The sequence below is a fragment of the Pteropus medius genome, unplaced genomic scaffold, assembly GCF_902729225.1.
Source record: "Pteropus medius unplaced genomic scaffold, Ma_sr-lr_union100, whole genome shotgun sequence".
In the NCBI taxonomy this organism is placed as follows: domain Eukaryota; kingdom Metazoa; phylum Chordata; class Mammalia; order Chiroptera; family Pteropodidae; genus Pteropus; species Pteropus medius.
This window is the reverse complement of record NW_024345600.1, coordinates 3,620,661-3,643,877: the sequence shown is the minus strand read 5'-3', so window position 1 is coordinate 3,643,877 and position 23,217 is coordinate 3,620,661. Positions and strand designations below refer to the sequence as shown.

At 48.4% G+C, this 23,217-nt stretch overlaps 1 protein-coding gene, 1 long non-coding RNA gene and 1 pseudogene across 3 annotated transcripts in view; all 3 read right to left on the bottom strand.

Annotated features, from left to right (window-relative positions):
* Window positions 1-17,212, bottom strand: part of CD9 (CD9 molecule) — a 32,102-nt gene extending 14,890 nt beyond the window's left edge. Inside the window, exon 1 of the mRNA XM_039874116.1 lies at window positions 16,977-17,212. Within this exon, the coding sequence (XP_039730050.1) occupies window positions 16,977-17,042 (66 nt within the window). The 5' untranslated portion in view covers window positions 17,043-17,212. The remainder of the gene's footprint in view (window positions 1-16,976) is intronic.
* Window positions 17,213-17,323: 111 nt separating this feature from the next.
* Window positions 17,324-20,469, bottom strand: LOC120611630 (uncharacterized). 2 transcript variants are annotated; one of them, XR_005655244.1, is made up of 3 exons: window positions 20,204-20,469; window positions 19,718-19,843; window positions 17,324-17,833 (listed from the first exon to the last, which is right to left on the bottom strand). It is a non-coding gene; the product is annotated as an uncharacterized LOC120611630 (long non-coding RNA). The 2 variants fall into 2 exon arrangements; XR_005655243.1 differs by having other exon boundaries at window positions 17,324-17,828.
* Window positions 20,470-21,209: 740 nt separating this feature from the next.
* LOC120611731 (protein disulfide-isomerase A3-like) lies at window positions 21,210-22,854 on the bottom strand (annotated as a pseudogene).
* Window positions 22,855-23,217: the final 363 nt, after the last annotated feature.

Sequence of the window (23,217 nt, the reverse complement as noted above, 5' to 3'; positions counted from 1 at the left end):
TCCCGGGAGAGCTCACTTTCTGGTGTGGCACGGAGGGGCTCCCTAGCTCCTACCTGGCTTTTGCCCCCAGCTACTTGAATACTAGGAGAAACCAAATGAGAAGGGACCAGCAAGAACCAAAGAGAGCTTTGACCTTGAAAAAAGGCCATCCAGTCAATGATTAAGGGACTCCACAGAATAAGAAAATAGGGTCTGACAGGCCAAGAAGTTGATGGTTTCCTTCCAGGTTAATAACTGATATGTGGCAGGAATGTTGGCCACACAGTTGTTACGGCTGCTGCCTCACTCTTGCCCATCATCGTAGATCTGAGCAGGTTTGAGTGGATGCTCAGACAATTCCCTGCTCACAGAGCCCTTGAAAGAGGACAGCAAACCTACCCAAGATCACCAACTGGCCTGGTGGGGACAGAGGTAAAAAGTCCAGTGCCCCTACTCCCAGCCCCAGGCTCTGCCCAAGGTCACCTCTCATTTCCAATTACAGCCAAAGGGAAACATTCTGGTCCTGCTGAGAAAAGCTCCTTTGCCTTTGGGGCAGAAATGGTCTCACCCATTTGATAGTACAGGGAAAGAAAGACAACTCTCCCTCCAACTCTCACCTCAATGTTTTATTGGAAAATTTTTTTATTTCTTCAAAGAACTCATTTTTCCTTTCAGAAAGATGGGCCATGAGAAAAACATGACACAAACCTAAATTGAGGATGTTCTACAAAATACTTGACCAGAACTTCTCAAAATGGTCAAGGTCATGAAAAACAAGGCAAGACAGAAACTGGCATAGACCAGAGATGAAGGCGACATGACAACTGTCATGTGGTATCATGGATGGGATCCTGAGACAGAAAAGAGGACATTACCGGAAAAACCAGTGGAAAATCTGAGTAAGTCTAGTTTAGTTAGCAGTACTGTATCAATGTCGATTTCTTAGTTGTGACAAATGTAGCATAGAAATATAACATATTAATGACAGGAGAAACTGGTAGGGCTACAAAGGAACTCTATATTATCTCTGCAACTTTTCTGTAGATCTGAAAGTATTCTAAAACTCAAAGTGTATATACATCTATATAAAGAAGATGGGGCCTCTCTTTCTAAGTTTCCTGTCTCCTTCAAGAACCTGCTCCATTAATCCGCCTCTTTCCTGCCTCTGTACGCCGTCTCTGCCACTGCTGCATCTTTTGCCAACACATAAGAGCAAGTCTGTCCATCCTAAAAAAAAACCAAATAGAAAACAAATCCTTTCTTCCTTCAACCTGAGGAAGGCTGTAGACAGCTTAGGTTGGTGGCCAATGTTTAAGACTTTTGCTCCATCTTACGTTTTTTGATCTGCCAGCAGCATGACAGCATCGAACCCTGCCTCCTCCTCACCTGCTCTATGGATGGAATCAAAGTCTCTCAAATAAGTCTTGTGCATTCCCACCTCTGCTTATGCAAGTCCTTCTTCTTCGAATGCCATTCTGTCTACCTAGGCCGGTGGCTTCCCATCAACATTTCTTTGGTCCCCTCCTCAGGAAATGCAATCCCGTGAGCTCCACACCTGTTCTTCTCTCCAGCATCCTCACATCCTCCATTCCTCTCACGTGTGTGCTCGTCGCACTAGAGCTTATGCTCCTTGAGGGCAGGGCTACTTCTTAGTCATTTTAGTAGCTCCCCTGCTCCATCCATACTTTGAATAAAACGGTATATAATCATTCCATAATTGAACGATTACTTCAATGACAGAATTTCTGAAACCTACCAGAATTTCCTCTCCTGGTCTTCTCCCCTTGGAGGAGACCTCCATTCCAAGCTGGCATTTCTTCCAGATTCATCTTCTAATATACCACAACAAAAGTCAGAAACTACAAGGAAAAATTGCTCGCCCAGAGAAAATACTGAGAAAGACCCATGAGGGCATGTGATGAATGTCACAATGAGATGTAGGGGTAAGTCCACATAAAGTCTTTTTTAAAATGAGAGTTTATAAAAAGTTCACACACTCCAGTCCTCACTCCCAAAAGGAGTCCAGTTAGACACTCCGATTTTTAATGAGCACACAGGTAATCCTGTCGCCTGGAGTTTATGCCATCTTCAAGAGACACAAAAACCCAGCACAGCTCCAAGCTGAGGCCCCCAGTGAATAGTTTCCTGCTCACCTCTCTCACCACTCTAAGCACAAGGCACTAAAGGCACCCACGCAAAGATGAGAATTCCAGTGAGTCATACCCGGTCTTGCTACAGGCCCAGAAATCTTACACTAAAACACACCTGGAGTTAAAGGAAATATCTCCAATTCCAAAGGAGGACTGAAAACAAAATCAAAGAGTAATTAATGCCACTTAGGGGCACCTGGCTGCTCTGGACTCCATGCCAAGTTTGCAAAACTGGTTCCAGTTAGAACCTGAGGAGTTACTTATGTGCAGGTCACCCTACTGACGGAAACACTTAAATTAGCTTGAAGAAAGACGAGGAAGTAACAAGAGGAAAAAGAGCAACTGGCTGCTAAGGTTTCAGTGTGTGCGTGATGCACCGTATCCTGCCGCTCAGGTGGAAACGACCATGTTGGCCTGGGGGACAAATCCCACTTTGAAGAAAATTCCTGTCATGGGTGGTCCTTTCCTCCAAGTCCCTTCTTTCTTCTGTAATATGACCTGACTAGTAATAATTTTTTTTTTTTTAAAAGGACAAAATACTCATTACACGTTCTCTATCCAGCTGTCTCAGAAAGCCCAGGAAGTAGAGAGCACATCATTCTCCACAGTGGTTTCTCTTTGGGGCTAGCCTTATACTTGTGGTCACATCCACCACTTTGGGAGGGGCTGGAGACTGGCAGTGGTGACAGGATGGGGTAGGGGAAGGAAGGAATGTTTTCATTCCTATGTCCCTTTGTCCTCTTGGAAAAGCAATGACTGTCTGGTGACTTTGGTGAGCCTGTGGTCAAACAGATGCTGCAAAAGTTTTCAGTAAGAGGCAGATGGCCTAATAGAAAGAATGGTGAGCAAGGAGCAGGAGACCCTGGCTCTGCCACCTGTCACTTGCATGCTTATGCCGCCCAGAGCCTGGTCTACATGAGGTGGATGTCAGAATCACCTGGGGGGATTCTAAACATGTACCTGCCTTGATTCTGCTTCACATCTCTGTTGAGAAGGACTGGACTAGTGGAAGAGCATGGACTTGGGTCTAATTCTGGTATTGCCACCTAGGAGCTTCATGACATTAAACATTTTCCTTAGCTTCTTTGAACCTTAGTGATCTCATTTGTAAAAAGATACCTGTTCTGCCTTTGACCTAGGCTAAAGGTGAGGATTAAATAAGGTGATGCATATAAAACACTCTGAAAATCGTGACATGCTATAGCTAGCCAGATTCTGTAGGGAAAAAGTGAAAATGACAATAATGACCCTTGAGAAAGACAGAAGACGACAGTGGGCCAATTCATGGCACTTGGCAAACGTCAGTGTGTGTCCTCCTATGATCTGAGAAGGTGGCTGGGCAGGAGCAAGGCAATTTAGGACACTGGGGTTCTGTTTTCTGGTTTCAGTGAGAGTCAGTGTAAGTGCTGTGTGGTGGGGGAGATGGATAAATTTATCTTCTTCACACCCATACACTGCTTCCTGGAGCTCCGCTAGGATCAGATGGGAACAGCCAAAGAAAAGCGGGGAAGGAAGGTTAGAGGGAGACTGTTGGCTAAGACTGGAGGCCTCTGTCCTTCCTTGGAGCACAGACTGCTTCCAAGGGCAAATGAGTTCTGCAGGAAGGAGTTATTAAAGGAGCAGATCACAGAGAAGGAGGGGGTTTTGCCTCTTTATTTCCTCCCTTCAGGGATATATATATATATATATATATATATATATATATATAGGTATATATATATTAGCCCTGGTTTTTTTTCTTTTTTTTAATGTACTGGACTTTGAGGACCTCTTTTGCCCATGGTGCCCAGCAAGACTGAATACCAAGGATGCAAGTTTCCCCTACCAGCCTTTTCTGGGCCCCAAAATACCAGACACGCTTTAAGAAAGCCTCAGAAGTGGAGATAAGAGAATTTATGCTCACGCAGGCTTCAATAGTTAAAAACAAGTCAGGCCACCCAGACCTGTGGGCTCTGGGCCTCACCCATCTCCATGGCAACCCTTGCTCACCACTGACTGCCAAGCCTCGGATGGGCTGATTCACTGTCAGGAGGCTGGGCTGGGCATTGCCAACAAGAACAAACAGGCGCCCAAGCCCCGTTGCCTCCTCTAATCCTCTCCTGCATCCTCCTCCCCTAACTCCAAATGAAGGCTGGAGCTGTTGTCTTTGGAAGGGCAAAGCCACTTGGGCAGGCAGGAGCAGAGGTCTTGGAGTCCTCCCTTACCCGGTCCCACGACACAGTAAAACAACAAAAACCAAACTCCACTCTGTTCAGTAGAAAAAACTGTCAGGGCTTGCTTCCATTAAGGATCACAAGTAAATTGTTAAGTTCATGACAGAATTTAAAGATATCAACCAGGCATATTACTAATTTTAGTTTCACTAGAGACAAGATGAAAAGCTGCAGAGATGAACAGTTCCGGAGAATGTGTCCTTCCCTTAACGTTCCGAGTATGATCATCCTGGGGCCACCTCTAGACAGCTTCTGCTGTTGGGGCTTTTTTTAACGAGCTCCCATCTTAGGGTGGTGTGCAAATTTATAAAGGCTGGTACCCTCAAAGACCACTAGGAAACTTTTTTCTAGGCCAGCAGTTTTCTGTGTGGTCTCCAGATCAGCTGCAGCAGCAGCATACCCTGTGAACTTGTTAGACATGTAAATTTGCTGTCCCCATCTAAGACTGACTCAGTGAAAAACTTGAGTGGGGTGGGGTACGGCCATCTGTGTTTTAACAAGTACCCCCAGATGATTCTGATGCTTGCTCAAGTTTGAGAACCAGTGCTCTTGGCCTTCATTTAAACACGGAACAATCAGGAAGACGTGGAAAAGCTCTCTTTGGGGGTTCTGAATCCAGAAGATTAGTTTTCGAAATGCCAGTGTAGAAGGGCATGAAAACATGGAGTGGGGGTGTGAGCTTTCTCTGAGTTCAAGGTTCCTGTGCATGTCAAGGAGAGCGCACAGGTTCAGCCCAACGGGGAGCAGAATTTCACTATTCCACTTTACTCTGCCATCTGGAGAGTGTGGGCTCAAACGCCACGGGGACTGGGCCTAAGAACACCTTGAACTGCTGCACAGTGACAGTTAAGGGGGAGGATACGGGACAGGTAAGCAGGGAGGAAGCAAGAGAGACATTGGTTGGACAACTCCACCTCGAACCAGCTGAGCCTGGGAAGTCATAATAATTGGCTCACATTAGAACCTGCAGTGGTTTCCAAATGTGCATTTGCTACACAGGTTCAGCCCTGCAAATGCTCCTGCCCAAGAAGCCAAAACGACTGTCCTGCAGCCTCTGAAGCAGGGCACTCTTGGTAAAAACTTGCCACGATTTCTGCAGACTGTGTTCTCCCTAGGCCAGGCTGCCACTATGTGTAAGAGTGGACCCTTCTTCAAACCACGCTAAAATTTAAAAAAAAAAAAAAAAAAAGTAAAGAATACACATAGAAGCTGGCGGTCAAGGACGTTGTAGGGTTATTCAGCTTTAGTGTTGACCTGACTTCTGGCAGGCTTTTCTGTAGCAATCCCTCCACAGGCTTGGGAAAGGAAAACAGATAGTATAATAGTAGCAGTTACAATTTACACGTGTTCTGTGTTACTGAAGTACATTATCTCATTTAATCCTCTCGTCTCCCTTATTTTATAGATGAAATAGGCTCCGAGGGGTTAAGCAACAACTTGCTCAAGAAGGCCCAGCCAGCAAGAGGCAGACCTCAGTGAAGCAGATCCATAGACAACTCAGAGCCTTACTCTTCCCAGCACAGTGCTGCCTCCCTGCCCGGCTGGTGAAAGGAATCATGGGAATCCCTGAGAACTTTTCTTGGGGGACAAGAGGGCGGGTCCAGACAAGGAGGATTTGGCAAAATGCTTTGATCTAAACCTTAACCTGCCTGCTGTGGCAATTCAGGTGCAGGGCATAAACCCCTGCCAAGAGGGAGGGCAGGTGCCGACCGCCATTTCTCCCTCTGTTGAGGCTGGAAGAGGTGGTGGTCTCAAGCCTCTGGTCATGGGGTTCCAGGGACAAGGCACCCCTAGCTCTCCCTTTCTCTTTTCTTCCCGTGGTGTCAACACATAAGCAATGGTGATTTGGGCTCTGCCCACTTTGAAACCTGCTTCCAGGTGTCAAGAAAGTTCCAGATAAGAGGAATCCAGCCCTTTTGGGGAAGCATGAGGAGTGATCCTTGCTGAGGCCACCTTCTTGGTCTGAAGGCAGAGTAGACTTCTTTCGATTCCTGCTGAATTCCCATTTAGACTGCACAAGGGGAGCCTCTGCCAACTGGGCAGCCTTATGGGGCCATTTCCAGCCAAGTGCAAAACTGGTACCTCTCCCCAGCCATCTTTCCCAGACTGGGGATATCTGCGAAATAGGCAGATGTAGACAGACAGAAAGACAAGTCCACTAATGCATCTGAAAGGGATGAAGCCTTATGGTAAAATGTGAACTCTGAGCGATGTTGGGTGGTGTGGCTTCACAGAACTGAAGCAATAAGTTGCGGATGAATGCGAATGTTTAGGGCAACCTTGATCTCGGAAACATTCCAAGGAGAGGTACTATAACGACTCCACAACAGCTGCAGAAACTGACCTCTGAGCTCTTGCTATGAGCCAGGCACTGCGATAACAGCTTTACATTAAATATCCCATGACTTTTCCTAATGGTCCTAAGACTTTGGTTGTATTATTACCTTCATCATGCAAACAAGGGAAGTGAGGCTTAGGGAGAGTCATGAATTTGTCGACTCCTCCTCAAGGAATCCGTGTTTCTAACAAGCCTCCTCTCCACACACATCCCCTACCCCCGCTACTACATGTTTCTCTTCCACACGTCGTGGCTGCTTGAGAGGTCGATAACTACAATAAAAAAATCTAGCCATGCTGGAGAAACCAGGAGCCAGGTCCTTGGGGAGGCCCACCTCTTGTGGTCATTTAGTGCCCTAAATATTAAGATTATGGCACCTACCCCACCACCTACATAACATTAAAAAAAAAAAAATCAAAATTGTGAAATTAGCATAAAGAAGTTCAAAAAAGTGCTTACTTTCCCCATGATTCCTTGGGCTTGCCTGCATTGCTGGTGTCCTAAGCACAAGCTCGGTCTGCCCCTACCGCTGTGGCCTCCCTTTCTGGGGATTCTAGTGCACTTGGGGGCCTCTTGGAGAGAAAAGTGAGGAAGGCCTGTGGGTACCATCCTCTTGCTATGACTGGCTCTTTAGGGCAATTGTGTTTGAATGTTCAAGCTTGGCCTCAGCCTGGTGCAGGGCTAATGGGCACATTCTCTGTAGGAGCAGGTGAGAGATTTCCCAGGGGGAAGAGGAATACTGGGAGACCAGAGTTCTACTGTTAGGCTGTGCTGACCCCTTCTGAACCTGAGTGCTGGTGAGACTGTCTGATACCCTTTCCAGGTAGTTATGATCATCCCAGTTAAGATGAAGAGACAGGCTCAGAGAGGTAAAGTAACTTGCCCAGGGTCACAGAGCAGGTCTGGAGCACCTCGGCTGTCTGCTCTCTCCTTCTGACACAGGCACAGCATGTGCCTATCATCCCTGGTGGAAGGGAGGGAGTTTGGTTTCCTCTGGGGTGTGGCAGAGGATGAAGGGCCTCTAACCTTTTTCTCAGCACACCTTTATGGAAATTAGGCGGCGACCTGGTCTGAACAAGTTCCAGTGGAGAAATCCTCCTTTCTAAGGACAATGTCAATACCATTTACAGCTAATATGATGTGCTAGTGTTAAGCAGTTTGGGGCTGAGGGACTGAGAAGGAGGCCTCTGCCCAAGGTAACCTCTTTCTGAACAAGAACTCTCATTTCGAGTTTTACACTGCCTGCTTGCCAGACGTGTAGAATACACGAGCCAGCCCACAAATCCGTTTTCTGCTGAAAGCGGGCATTCTGATCTTAACCAAAATTATCTGATGTGGTAGATTGTTTTAGGGATGTTTTGCTTTAAATTCCAGAATACCACACATTTGTTTTCCATTGTGTATGCTTAAGATGTCTGGTGATCTCTCTCTCTCTCTCACACACACCCTTCCTCCCTCCCTCCCTCTTGTTTATGCACTTTACCCATGTGGACCAGCTAGCTCTCATTCTATCCGAGGAACTTGTTGCCAGTTGCTTGCATGGCCCTGAGGAGTGGACGATGTCCCTTCTTTTACACCTTTCAAGCAATGCCATGTGGTGTGTGGATTGGCAGTGTTGACAAAAGTTGCTCCCAGCACTGCTTAGCCAGATGGCTCTCCGCCCCTTCACAGGACATTCTGAGCACCAAGCCAGCAAGAGGACAAAAGCCAAGGTTCCCAAACTGCTGTGTCTGACCTATTACCTGCCCTATCCCTCTGCCCTGATCCTTTTATTTTAGATCTCAATTATTAGATATCAATTTGCTATGTCCCCATACCCCACCCTAAAGCACTTCACCTATTATTTAATTTTCACAACAGACCCACCAGGTAGGTTATATTACTTTCCATTTTTTAGATGAGAAAACTCAGGCACAGAAGATAAGTAGCTTGTCTGAGATCACATAGCAAATAAGTTAGAACTTGAACCCCAAAACAGTCTGACTGCAAAGCCCAAATTTTCAATCATTTTGCTAAACTGTCTTTTTGATCCATTTTGTTAATTTCAGAGCTAGATTTTTTTCACTTTGTCCTTCCTCCCTCCCAACCATATCTGATCCCATTTCAAAAGTGGCGTCTTCTATCCTTAAAGGTCCCAAGAGAGCCCACTTACAAGTACAGAGGGCCCTACCTTCTCATCGACAGGAAGGTACCTGCAATGGCTATCTGGCTTGGCCTCGCTCCGGGGGAGTCACAGGTGGACAGAGTCTAGAGAGAAAGCCTGCAACTTTCTCTTACTGGCCTCTGGCTCAAGAGCTTAGCCACGCCCTTGCTGCACTGGCCAGAAGTCGGTGTGGACACAAGCACTGGTTTGGGAAACAGATTCTCTAGAGTAACTTAGCACATTCTCTTCCCATCCTTGCCTCATTACTGCTGCAGGCCTGGCAAGTGCAGACGCTGTTAAAGCTGCCCATTGGCTACCATATCCACAGATGAGGCTGTGGTCCATCAAGTGGCCACCGTCTCTGTATCCTCTATAGGAATGGCCCCAAGGTGGGACCCAGAGCCTCTGCCCTTTCCAAACAGCATCTACTGCCAGCAAAAGGCCAAGGAAACGAGAGGGCATCAGCACAGGCCTGTGTTATAGCTCTGGGCCTGAGGTCCTGGGAGGTACCTACAACAGGAGGATAACGCCAGCTTCCCATAATACTAAGGATCCCTCCCCAACACTGGAAGAGAATCTAAGTTCTACTTGAAATGACTTTTCTGGTCTCTAGGAGACCACAGGTTACCTGGTCTTATGGGGTCAGGGCTATAATTTGATTGGAGTGGGGGAAGGTAGAGTATGCGTAAATTTCCCCAGGGTTGTAGAAAGGAAGCTTTAAAAAGTTTGAGTGCAATAGTAAGTAACGTTGAAATCCACAGCCCCACATCACAAGAAGGAAGCTGCTCACGTTGCACTGGGGTGAGCAAGAGGAAGACTCTTAATGGAAGGGTTTCCTGTCTCTGGAGCACACACTCTGTTCTAGGAAGGCAGAGCTTCTCAGGAGCAGGGCTTGCCACCCATCAGAGAGGGGCATTGATGTGAGGGGCCCATGCAAACTGGCACATTGCAATTGCTCACATAGGAGGGAAGAGGTGATTTTGATTTTAACCTGTAAATAAGTATGTCTTGGTCTGTTTGGGTTGCTAACACCAAGTACCACAGACCAGGTGGCTTACAAACAACAAAATTTATGTTTCACAGTTCTGGAAGCTGGGAAGTCCAAGATCAAGGCACCAGAAAATTTGGTGTCTGGTGAGAAGTTGTTTCCTGCTTCATAGAGGGGTGTCTTCATAGAGAAGACACCCCTCTATGAAGCAGGAAACAACTTCTATTATCTCACATGGCAGAAGGGAAAAGGATGCTCTCTAGGGCCTCTTCTTTTAAGGGCACTAATCCTGTTCATGAGGGCTCCATCCTCATGACCTAATCACCTCCCAAAGGATTCACCTCCAAATACCATCACACTGAGATTTAGGATTTAAGATATGAATTTTGAGGAGATAGAAACATTCATTCTTTAGCAAACTATCTTTTAAAAGCACCTGAACTTCTACTGACTTGAGAAACAAGTTTACAACTAAGTATGATTTTGCTGATCTTTTCATTTAAAGCTTTAATAAACCGATTTTTATCATTTTTCATGTTATTATTCAATCAATGTAGGTTTAAAGATAAATTAAAACTCAAATACCACAGGAATCTGTTTTGAATTTAATACAACTGTCTGATTTATCATATTTTTAAGCCCCAGTCAAGGGTTTTCTGCTGTGATCCATGGGTTGTGTTTCTATACCTGGACGCTGACATGCAGCTCAGACTGGGAGGATAAGCAAGGGGCTGCCTCCTGAGCAGTTTGGGGGAGGGGGCTTTGCAGGAGCCATGGGCCATTGGCCTGTCTGGGCATGAAATGTTCCCTGGAACACTGAACGTGCGCTGGGTAAGCTTTGAAGGGTTACTGTCCTAACGGAGCCAGCAGGATCGAGTGTTTCTGCTCCCCTAATATGATACTTGGCAAGATTGGACAAGAACCCTTCAAACCCAGAGATCTGCTTTTTCTCCAAGCCTATAGTCCCCAAACCTCTCTCTGAGGTCAAATAAGTCTGGCCCTCGTACAAGTCAGCTGGCTTCATCCCCACCTGCTACTTAACCAGGCCGTGTGTCATCTCCTGAGGAGTCCAAATCTCCAACTGACCCCCTTGGAGACAGTCTCCCTTTCCAAAGTCCTTAGGGGCAAGACCAGGGAAAGTCGGCCTAGGCTTCTAGTCTCCATGTAGTGGGAAGGAGGGGAAAGCCAGAACACTCTTCTTGAACAAAGACAAATCACCCACACTACGGGAAAACCTAACCCAAGAAGCAAAACTTGGCTGGAAGCTCATAAAGTTGGATTCTTCGTGTGGACTAGAAATACAAAACATTCGTTAAATTAATCGAGAGTCAAAGCCACTCCTTGAGCAATGATTAAGCTGAGTGTCAAAGCAAGGATGGGTGGGGAGGCTGGGCTGCTCTTGATCACCAGGAGCACTTAGGGCTCTCTAATGTCTTCTGAAAGTTCTCCCATTATGCCCCCATGCAGCCCCCAGGGAGTGGTGAGGCAACCCACTTCTTATGGCAGAAACATGTGATTCAAGACAGAGCACAAGTTGCTTGGAAACCCAGGGAGAAAAACCAATATTGGGTGTTCATAATCTCAGGTCCATGGGCTTCTACAAAAAAGGCAAAAAAAACCACGCATAGCATGTTTCTGGAGCCAGATCCCATGGATTTCATAGCATTCTGTAAAAAGGTCAAGATCCACCAGTCTAGGATGATACCATAAAGTACTTAAAAACTGCCCAGAACTAAGTACTTTTTTGGGGGAGGGGAGGAATTAATGGATGGATGTAATTATTATAAAATTATCTCATCTGGAGACAGGATTCTGTTTTCCACAGCTGCATGCCATCACTTGATGGAAAATGAAAATGTCCCTGGACCAGCATTACTTTTTCCATGGAATGAAACAGGCGAGTGATCTGCAGTCAGACTTCAAAACCATAAATTTAAAAAAATGTATTGTTAAGATAAACCATTTTGGTCTCCTGAGTTCCCTTAGCTGCAAATAATTCCAAGTAGTCGAGAACATGGGTCCAATAGGCCGGTACTCAGATTTTTCAAAGCCCAAAACGATGAAGTCATTGCTCTTTAGTGTATAAGAGTTTTAAGGACCAGTTCTGCTTTGGTTGAAAAGAGCTGTGGCAGGTCCTAATAAAGTCCCCAGAACCCCAACCTGGGGGAGGGAGGAACATGGAACATAAACATGAAGCTACCTGAACCAACTCGACACAGGTTGATCTAGAACACGTAGCCACTAAAGAGGCAGCAGGACCACAGAAGCCATGGAAACTGTGACCTCAGGTCCCCTACCCTCATAGCCAGACACACCATCAAGCTCTGTGTTCTTTAGAAGAAAAGGTGCTTTTGTAAGTCCAAGGCGTATTATTAACTTCCAACCTGTGCGACCAATTAAAAAAACCCATGCTGCCTTATAAAGTGGAATTGAACAGGAAAACAAAGAGACTAATCAAACATGGGACGCACAGTTGTGTAAGAGGGAAGATGCACATCCAACACTAAAGGAAGATGTGAGAACACAGTTTTGTGAGGTCTGTGCCCACAGAAGAGTCAATTAGCAGAGTAAGTGCTCTGGTGAGGGTGGCCCTCAATAGGGCTGCCTATCAAAGCAGTTCCAAATTCGGGTCTAAGCCAGCAGCTGCTTCCTTTGAGTACAAAAGAGTAAGGTATGGAATGGTGCCCACGGGCCACTTTGAAAAGAAAGGGGGAGAGAGGGAGAGAGAGAGAAGAGGGAGATGTGTGGAGGAATCCTCTCTACCACCCCGCAAAAAGCAGGAATCAGATTCTTTGTTGTTGACAACCATGGTCAAAAAGTGGGAGAAAGCCATGAAGATTCTGGGCAGGGGAGAAGCCAGCTTTTCCTTAGCAGATGCAGACACCTGGCCTAACCTCACCTCTCCCCAAAGCTGCCAGCCTCAGTACAAACACAGCCAGCTTTCTCAGAGCTCCAGCTGTCTGCGTGCCAAAACCAGGAAGCCATTTTACTCAACAGCCCCAGCAGCTTGCTCAGCCCAACAGTTTCTGGGTGAAGCAGCAGGTTGGATGGAGGGAGCTTTTGCCACCATCATTCCACAAGTTCGCACCTTGCGCCCAGATCCAGCACCCTGACATCTTAGGGTTTCTTTGACATGCAGTTTTATTTTCAGAAGTGGGGTGGCCCCACAGTCAAATGCGTAGCCATACATGAAAGGGGGTCAGTGTCCAACCCAGAGCTGGAAGAATGAGGCTGGCCGTGATGCAGGAAGAGGAGGGAGGAATGTGTGTGGACTGGGAGTTCACTCCTGGCTCATCTGTGGTTTACACTTCCACACTTCTTAGGGAATTGCTCCTACTCCTCCAATGGCCTCAATCTAATTTCTTCTGGTGAATAACAATAGCTACAGGACTTTTCCAGGACTAGGTTACTGTGCTAAGTGCATCACATACATTCTCTTATTTCACCCCCTTCTCCCGTGGGGCAGGCACCAGCTCCATCTGGTGATGGGTAAATCCAGTACAGAGCTGGTGTTCTGATCACTAGGCTATACTACCACAATGGCTAAGGTCGATGAAGACAGAGAACCCTGAACAGAGAGACCCCCACCCCCTGCACCCAGGGGGAGCAGAGGGAACTGTGAGGTTAACAGAATCGCATCCCAGAGGTAAAGGTCAATGGAAGCCAAGCTCTGTGGATAAGCCTCAGTACTCATTGCAGATTTTTCTGGCCGTGTGGGAAAGTCCTATTGCTGCAGGCAGTGCGGGCAGGGTTGTTTCACAGACTGAGCTTGAAGGGACCCTATGAAACCATTTGCTTCAACCCACTGGTTTTACAGATGAGGCAACAGTACTAGAGCACAAAAGTGATCTGCCCAAGGCTTCAAAGTGTGCTGGGGACTTAACACTCATCTCTGAATTCCCATCCACTCTGTCCATGTTTCCGAGAAGCCTCCATTAAGTCCAAGTGACACCATTTCTTGGGAAAAAGAAGTCCCCTGCTATTCCATCAGTGAGGGAGGGTAAGGGGTGAGAGGCAGTGAGTGAAGGGGCAGAGGGAGATGGGGGTAGGAACTGGGCCCTCTCAATGCAGGCCTAGGATTTGTGGGGGACGAGTGAGGGACAGAATGGGGATATATGTTCCTGGCTTGGCCCTCGCCTTGTTCCCCACTTATACTTGGGAGTCCACCACTCTGACATCAGTAAGATGTTTTTACTCTTAACCTTTTTTGGGGGGTGGGTAGATAGGCAGGCAGGTCTGAAGTAAATACAGAAACAATTGAAATAGAGCTGGGAAGTTAGGCTTCCGGGGGCGTTGGAAGAAATGACTGATTGCTGGTTTGGCTGTGGGCATCAGAGGCCCTGCTAGGGAAGGGCAGGCAGTACAGGCTTGGCTGTCACTAAGGGTCTCATGGGGATGAAGAGGGGGCCAGAGAAGTCACCCTGCCCTGATAGTCCCACTGCCCTTGAGATGGGCTTCTCTCTGGACCCCTGCTAGCTTGCCCCTCTCCACATCCTTTGTTTAGGAGGTGCTGGTGGCCTCTGGCTTCAGAATTCTTGGCTTTTCAGGCCCACGTCAGGTCCCCAATGTCAAGTTTATAAGTTCCCGGCCTCAAGAGAGGAAGGGAAGTGCTGACATCATAACAATCCAAGTAGTTTCCTTAGATCATAGCTTCCCATAAAACATTTTTGAGAGCCCATTCTCACCCTTCCTTCATTTCTACCCAGCTGGGTACGGCAGCAGGTTGTGATGCAAAGTGTACTGGACTTGAAGCAAACCAGAGCTGCTTTCCAACTGACTTCTGATGCTATCCTGCCACATGACCCTGGATAAGTCACTTAACCTCTCTGGGACTAGCTTTCTGGTCATCAGTAAAATGGGGATAATGCTTCTTGCTCTCTGGCTATGTCATGGGGGCCGAGACTTTGCAGGGTGTAAAATGCTACACAAATGGATCACAGAATTCTTTTATTCTATCATCTCCTAGGGGATGAAAGCTTCATCTCTATAGGGATGTTGATACAGGACAACTGAACAAATAATTAATTCAGAAAAATGTAGCTACTGCTTACCCCCACACCAGCCCATTACCAAGTCCTCTTGTTGGTTTTATGATGGATAAGACTAGAAGGGATTGTAGCATTGGCTTGGTTTCTCTGCTTTCTCACTGTGAATAAGAGGGCAGGACTGGATAATCTCTAAAGTAATGCCTAGCTCTAAACCTAAACATTTCCCGAGTTGAGTCATTTTTGTTTCAGACAACATAGCTTGCTAGTAGCACCTAGCCTAGGCAGGGGAGGCTCTGAATATGGAGGGTGGCAGGTTAGAGACAGGAAAAGGGTGAGTTAATACCAGAGTGACCCCAGGAGCCTCCAGTCAGGCTTTGAGTGTGCTACAGGGCAGATCTGGGTGTGGAGGCACCCTGGTAATTTGTGGTTCCCTCCAGACCCAAACCTTGATGCAGCCTAGGTGGATGGCTGAGGACTAACAGACTGTCAGGGGAGAGACTTACTAGGGAGGAGAGAGGAAAACTCCCTAAAGGGCAAGAGTGGGGTGGGGCCAGCTTACCTTCTGACATTCTTTTCTAGTGCCAGGAGTTGGTGAGAGGAGGAAGCCAAGCCTGGCAGCTAGGCAGCTAACTGCTGGGAATACTTGTGTGTGTGTGTGTGTGTGTGGTGGTGGTGGTGGTGGTGGTGGTGGCGGGGCGGGGGATGGGAGTGGGGGGGGCCCACTGCAGGAAGGTCTCCCTAAAGCAGGCCAAGGGTTGGGCAGGACACACCTATGTGCCATCCACACTAGCATATGTGTTGGGTGTGGTGATTTTTGCAAAGGCAGATCAGTATCTCACCCTGTCAGCTCCAGAGAGAAGATTAAATCCCAGGAGATTTGCCCTTAGGTTTTTGGGCCCCCCGACGACCAGCTCCAGGGGAATGAGCACATTTTTTGTTATAAGCCTCTGGTGGCATGCCTGTTTTTACAGCCATCTCTTGAGAGTGTCACAGGGGCCCTCCCAAACTCCTTTCTGAATGCAGAGAGGCAAATACTGCCCATCTGTGAAGAGGGGATGTGGGCCTCAGAACCAGGACACGAAGATCTCCTATTCCTTGCTTCTGTCTCTAGGTGGTCCCTTAATTCCCCAAGGGAAGATGTGGGCAGCTCCCCTTTCCTGCTGCCTCCCTCAGGCTTCCCACTGCAGAGAGGGCTGGGTGCGGCCAGCAGCGGGAGAGTCCCAGAGCTGCCGGGCTGGTGAACGTGCGCTCTTACCACTGGGTGGGCTGACGGGGGAGGGGGAGAAGCCGGAGGCCCTGCGGCCAGCACCTGATCTCTCCCGGAAATGGAGAAACACCTACTCTTCCCACTAAAAGCACCGACCGGCATCTGCCCCTCCTTTCCCCAACTCTCCCAGAGTTCTCTCCAGTTCAGATACTTATCGCACTTGAAAAAAAAAAAAATCAAGACAAGCTTGCTTTCAGGTAGTTTCGAGGGAGCTCGGACTTTCTCACGGCAGCCCAGAATCAAAGTTGGAGAGAACGAAGGGGCTGAAGGTCTCTCCTCGAAGGTGGAGGAGGTGGTCCCCGACTTTCACGTACAGACGGTGTCCCAGGCATGCGCTGCCCGCGCGCCCCTTCCTCTCCAGTGTCAAAGTGCCTCGTAAAACGGCTCTTGGAGGAGCTCTCCCTGTGCCACCGAAATCTTTTAGAGCGCCCGCATTCTCCCCTCCTCGCGGCCCCGGCCACTTGTGAGACCCCCCCACCTCGGTCACGAACTGCACTGTCCGCAACGGTCCAACTCAGCTAGGGTCTTGAGTTCCCAGGACCCGGTGCCCCTTTTCTCCTCCGCCACCAGCCCCCACCCCCGCACTCGGGGGGGCAGACACAAACCCCGGCCCACACCCTTGGCGAAGAAGAGGCCAGGGGCCGGTCTCCACGCCCCAGCTCACTGGGGACCCTGCCTGTCCGGCTTTGGGGAGCCCTCTACGAGCACGCCCGCCCCGCCCATCCCCGGACCCAGCCGAGCAGCCATCTGGAGGCCGCAGTGCCCATTCTCCTCTGCCCGAGTCTATCGAGCGGGTAGTGCCAGTTACCGGCACCCCCGACCACGGACAGGCCTCCCCCGCCACACACACACACACCGGGGCGGAGAAGCTGGCCCCGGAGAGGAGCGCGCGACCGTTGCGCTCACTTACCCAGAAGATGAAGTTGAAGCCGAAGAGCAGGTATTTGATGCATTTAGTGCCTCCTTTGACCGGCATGATGCGAGATGAACTGGCCTGGGCTGCACCGGTGTGGGGCTGGGGCGCACGGCGAGACGGAGTTCGGACAGAGGTGCTCGCGCCTACAGGCTGGCCTCCAGGCTGGACTTTTAAAAAGTGCCACTCCTTACGGCGCGAGGCCGGCAGCGGTGCGCAAGCGCCGTGGACCCCGCCCCCGTCCCACCTGCCCCGCCCCCGCCCTGAGGCCCGCCCCCGCCCAGGTTCCGCGGACTCCTGACCCGCCGCCCCCAAGCCTTGCCCTTTCCTCTTTCCCCCACTGTCTCTGGCTCAGCCTGCTCTCCACCAAGTTGGGGGGAACCTCCTTAAGCTATCCTCCCCTTTTACTCCCAACCGTCCAGCGGTCTTTCCAGACCGCCACCTCCTGTTGCTTTTACCTGGTAGTTATATGGAAACCTCGCCGTGCCTGTTCTCGCCTCGTAGATTCTGGGCTTCCCGCCCGAGCCCTATGCTTCGGGAGACCTTCGCCGGGTCAGGTCATCGGGGCCGAGTTCCCCTTACCCAAGGCTGGCTGCCTGAATCAGGAGGGCACTTCTTGCTTCGGCCTCAATTTGAAGGGAAGCTGCCTGGCTTTATTTTTCCCTGGGGCGGCTCCTTGCAAACCTTCACTCATCGAGCACGCTCGTATTTGGCACCTCATGTGGAGGAGGAGGAATTAGAAGCTTGCAGTCCGGGTGGGAAGATAGGTCGGTGGCTTACCGGAGTAATTCTCAAATGCTGATCATCGAATAGTAATATGGCTGAGAGTTGGGCAGTCCGGGAGCGTTCCTGCACTTGCGGTTCAGAGGCCCCGAGAAGGGAAGAGGGAGTTTGTTGCCAGGTTTCCGTTCTTCCGTCCACTCCACGCCACACTCCCTGGCTCACTGCTACCTCTTTGAAGCTCCGGATGCCTAGTTCTGAGCCTGTTTCTCCTTCGCTCAAAAGCGGTATGGAGCTCCCCACCTTCAATGACCTAAGTCGAAATTCCTTATCTTGCATTCGTAAGGAACCACTCTGCCCTACCCATCTCCCCACACCTTGCACCCGCCCAGCTCCGCGTGTGCCATGTGTGTGCCCTCGGACCGGCTGGCCGTCTTCTCTCTACTTGTAGAAATTCTGTGCTTCCTTAAAACATTTCTTTCCTGTTTCTCACCAAAGAATAAGAAGATTCACTTTTTTTTTAAGTCCCAAAACCTCTTTGTACTTTTCCAAAATGAAGTTTCCTTTAGTGTTCTTTTATTACAAAAGCAAAATATAGTCATTACAGAAACATAATATATCAACAAGCAAAAAGAAGGTAACTCAAAATTTCACCCACCAGAAACAGCCAGTATTAGCATTTAGCTGTTTATTGTCATTGTTAGGTTTATCTCACGAATCCATTCATTAGAAAACATTTTTCACTATGTACTTATGAGGGTTTGTCATTAGCAGCAAGAAGGAGCTGGTCCTGTTTTTGCCTTCCAGGAGCTCTGAGTTTACTTGGGGAGGTATTCCGGCATCCTGACAAGGGGATTAGAATGCTCTGTGTGTGTGTTTTGTGTGTGTGTGTGCAGGGGTGTTGCTAAGGAGTTCAAAGAGGGGGGCTCTGACTAGACTTGGAAGCAGTGCTGTAGAACCCAGAACCACAGGGAAAGTTGTTGCAGTCGCCAGAGAATCGTGGGTAAATCTGGGGCTTGGGCTGTCTGGGGTCAGAGCCAGAGCTCACAGTGTGGGGAAGTATGTGGGGAGACGAAGGTGGGGACATAGCTAGGGGTGGGGTGAGGAGGAGCCTCCTCTTCCTGGACTTAGCATTCTAAGGGCTTCAATGGGCGGTGTGATTTAGTTCAATCTTAGGTAGTTGAGCGGGGAAGGGCAGGCAGTTGGCCCCTTGATGGTAAGGACCATTGTTTGTTTGTCCAGGCCTTGGCTCAGAGCTTTGGGGAATTAGACTGAAAATTGAGGTGTTGTATTTGGGGACCTGCAACCTGGTGATGCGAAGGAAGCAGCAGGGAATCAAAGGGGCTGCTGAATAGTTTGGGTGAGAGACAAAGAAAAGCGAAAAACAGTGCGGCACTTGGGTGAGACTGGAGAGAGTGCCCCAAAATCAGAAGATGGGACAAGGTGGGGGGGGCGCTGTTGAGGGAGAGATGGGAGTCAGAGCCAGATTATGGAGGACTTTGTTCATTTGTGCTTCTTCTAATGTTTCTTGAGAGCCGGCCATGCGTTGTACTGTACCTTATGCTGAGATGAAATCAGCTCTACTCCACGTGGAAGGCTGTCATCGGTATAGGGTAGATGAACACAAACCCCTGAACTCTTTGCTGGGGGCGGGGGAGATGTGGTCTAAGAACAAGGAGAGGCACAGGGTGCATCCCCCATTCTGCCTGAGTCAGGAGACAGGCTTCCCAGGGCAGGGGACACAGCAGCAATTGACTTTAGAAGGCAGATCAGCCGATAAGGCCAGGAAGGAATTCGAGGCAGAGGGAGCTGTATGCGCAAAGGCGCGGAGCATGAAACCACAGGCAGCTGGCTGTGCTGGAAAACTGCCAGTAGTGGGTGAGACTGGGCAGTGAGCAGGAGGAAAGAGAAGCAGAGAAAATGGAGAAGCAGATAAAATGGGGTTCCCTTAAATGTTGCCCAATGCCAAGAGCATCCAAGCAGAGGAATTTTGGTCATGCTTTACCTCAGTCACTCACCTGAATCCAGTGACCACTGAGGATGGTTGGGGAACAGAAGTATGTGACACACTGTGGAAGGCCGAAGAGTAGACAATGCCCCATTGTGCTTGACAGGCGGAGTTCACCCATCTTGGGAGAACAGGTCTAAGGAAAGAAAAGATTTTATCTTTTTATATTCTAATCCCTCATCCCATTAACCAGCACCATTGGAGGGAGTTTAGTGAATGTTTAAGTTTATAACAGAAACTACTCTCTGAGGGTAACTGGGACTATTGAATAAGATAATCCACAAAAGGGCTTAGAGTCCCTGCCCCAGAAACGCTCAAGGAATGTTGGCTGTTGTTATCGTTGTTCTTGTTATTATCATTTACACTCAAGAAGCAATGGGAGGCTTTAGTTAAGCAGCAAATTACATTCATTCAAGGGGGTCTTTATGGCGTGAGTGAGGAGATCTGAGTTCTAGTCTTAGTGTGACTTTTGGTTTATTTTGGACAAGTCACTTACTCTCTCTGAGTCTCAATCTCCTCATCTGTACAACGAGCTTTTTGGATTAGATGTCCTTCCATTCTGACATTCTGTGGTGCAATAAGCCTCTGGTCCAAAGTGTGTTTGTTATAGGCGTTTAATTACAGGCAACCAGGAAAAAGAGAGATGGAAAAAATATGGTTTGCTTTAGCTGGATGGGGAAAATCTGGGTAAGCCCCTGAGTCAGAGATCACGTGGAGGCATGAAGCCTTCCAGGCTTTGTGGTGCTGGAGTGGGAAAACCTTTCCTCCCTTCCCTCAGGGCATCCCTGTTCTGTTTCTGGAAAACCCCGGGTTCAGGATGAGGGTCCACTTTGGCTCTCATACCCCCCCTGGTGGCAAGATTTGAACATGCAGGGGCCTGGTGAGCTGAAGACCCCCCCACCCCGCCCCCACCACCCAGCAGCGTCCACATCCCTGGGATTGCAGCTCAACCTTGCAGCTGTGGGAGGCAACAGGCAGGACTCACACTTTTACAGGCCACTCAGGCTCTCCCAGCCACCACACCAGTGGCCATTTTGAGGCTTGTTTTCTGCTTGCTGTTGCTGTAGCATTTGACCCTGCTGCCTATCCCTTCTCTCTAGATCCTTCTCCCTCAGTGTCTCTGGTGCTATACCATTTTGGGTCTCTCCCTTCACTTCCAGAAACAACTTCTTCTTCTTTTTCTTTTTCTTTTTTCTTTTAAATGGGCTCATTTATTGTCACTATTCCAAATGTACCAAAAAAAAAAAAAAATTTAGAAAATAACCCCCCAACTCAATTCCCACCCCCACAACATTCCCCCCAACACAAATAATTTTTCCCCAAACCACAAACATAAACTGGTCCTGGAAGTTCCATAAACAGTGCAGCTAAGAAACAGTTTAGAGAAAATTTAACAGGATCCAGATTATACCCCTCTGTCCTCTCAGCCCTGAGAGGTAATAATCTCCTCTGGGTCCCAGTCCTCCCAGTGGATTTCTCAGCTCTGGTCCTTTTACAAAGTGGTACGTTTGGCTGCTGCTTTAGAGATCCTCCTGTGCCTGCTTCTTCTGAGGTTTCTCTTCTTGAATTATAGGTGTGTTTGTATCTTCTTGCTGTAGGTAGCTAATAAAATCACTTAGTTCACGGCTACCTTCATATTCCTTTGGATCTAGCTTCTTACTGGCTGGAGAGAAGTAGATGGTAGGAAAACCTCTGGCTTCCTGTGGAGAGGGCACATCATGGGCTGTGGCATCATCTTGGCTCTTTGGGTCTTTTCTGAACTTCTCTCCCACTTCTTTATACTTAGGCTCCAGATTCTTACAGTGGCCACACAAAGGAGCCTAAAGTTCAATCAGCACATCTTTATTTACATCATTTGCTATTTCATCAAAAGTCTCTGCTACTGCTACCTTTACGGACCGGTCGTTGCTTTCTGGAATAGGCTCAGACTTCAGGTATCTCTTCAGGTTGCCATCAGAGTAATCCTGCAGCAGCCTCTCAAGAGCCTTGCCATCATGTGAGAACTACTCCTGCACAACAAACCTATCTCCTTTTGCAGTTCTGATAGCAACAGCGGAATCTCTCCGGCAGCGCTTTCCAAACCCAAATCGGAAAGTTCACGGCTAAAGGTTTTGCGGCTAGCTACAGCAAAGTTCAGTTCATGCTCAGCATCCAGGAATTTCTTTGCCAGCACCATCGCGCTGTTTCTCCAGTCGTTGGAACCTTTAGCATTCTTTTCATCGTCCACATCATAGTAAGCCGTAAGTCAGTCCTGGCCCTGGATCAAGTCTTTATTGTCTTCTTTCATGTGAGGGCAGATACCAAAAATGTTTTCCTGGATAAATTTTTTAATGTCATTTTCTGTTCTGTATATGCCCCAGACTTGTCCTCAAACTTGTTCATCATATGTGAAGGATGAAACAAGGTGATACCTTCTCTGTTATCATCCTACTTGTTCACCAGAGACTCAATGTTGTTGTGTGCAAATCAGTAGCTATCCTTCAAGTGGCTGGCTGCTTTTAGAAACTCTGAGTGAGCTTCACTGAATAAATCCTTCAAAAAACCCACCAGAGAAGCATCTTTAACTAATGAACTTCTCAAATTCTTCCTCAGTTCTGAGAGGAACTGAAGCTGGTTCTGTCTGCTTTTTCACATGGCTGACACTTCTATCAGCCGTCCTGGGCCCATCACAAGCACCTGCTTCTTCACCATCTCTAAATATCTTCAGGGTTGGATATCCACTGACTCCATACTTATTATAGGTGTTTGTGCTGGCAGTACAATCAACCTTTGCTAATGGGACTATTCCTTTTGATCTGGCAGCTTCGTACTCAGCGGCAAGCCTCTTTCAGTGTCCGCACCAGGAAGCGAAGAACTCAGTGAGCATGAAGCCTACAGAGCCCGTGTTGGAGGTGCGACTCTCGAAGTTGTTGTCTGGAGTTTCACCTCGTCGGAGGCAGCTGCAAGGTGGGCTGTGGCAAGGAGAACCACGCCTGGGAACAGCACTAGGCCGCTAGGAGGCACATGGCGGCAAGGTGAGGTGGGGGTGGCCAGAAGGGTCACGGCTCGGCTGGGTCTGCCTTCCAGAAACTTCTTTAATGCTCCTCTTACTCAGCTCAGAGGCCACCACTTCATGAAGGCTTCCTTCATGCCAGTCTTTTCCTCCATGGATTACCTTGTTTGACTCTCTCGTGCATGTCGCATTGACCTCCATCATGTTTTCTGTGTGTGTATAATTTGGTGGTGAGCTGCTCTAAGAGTACACTTTCGTTTGACTAATTTCTGTGTTCTCCACCGCACCCAGTCCCTTGCTAGCCCAGAGTAGGCCCTCTGCAAACATATGTGGAAAAACTGTAAGGGAGTGGGTCTCTCTCAGGCTTTAGTCCTCCGCCCTCTGGGCCCCTCCCTCACTGAGCACCCAGCCCCCTCTGTTTCCTCTTACCATGTTTCTTTTGAACCAACTTCTCCCTAGACTCATCATGATATCTGAGAGCCTGTTGGACATTTCTACTTTAATTCAACACCCCTACA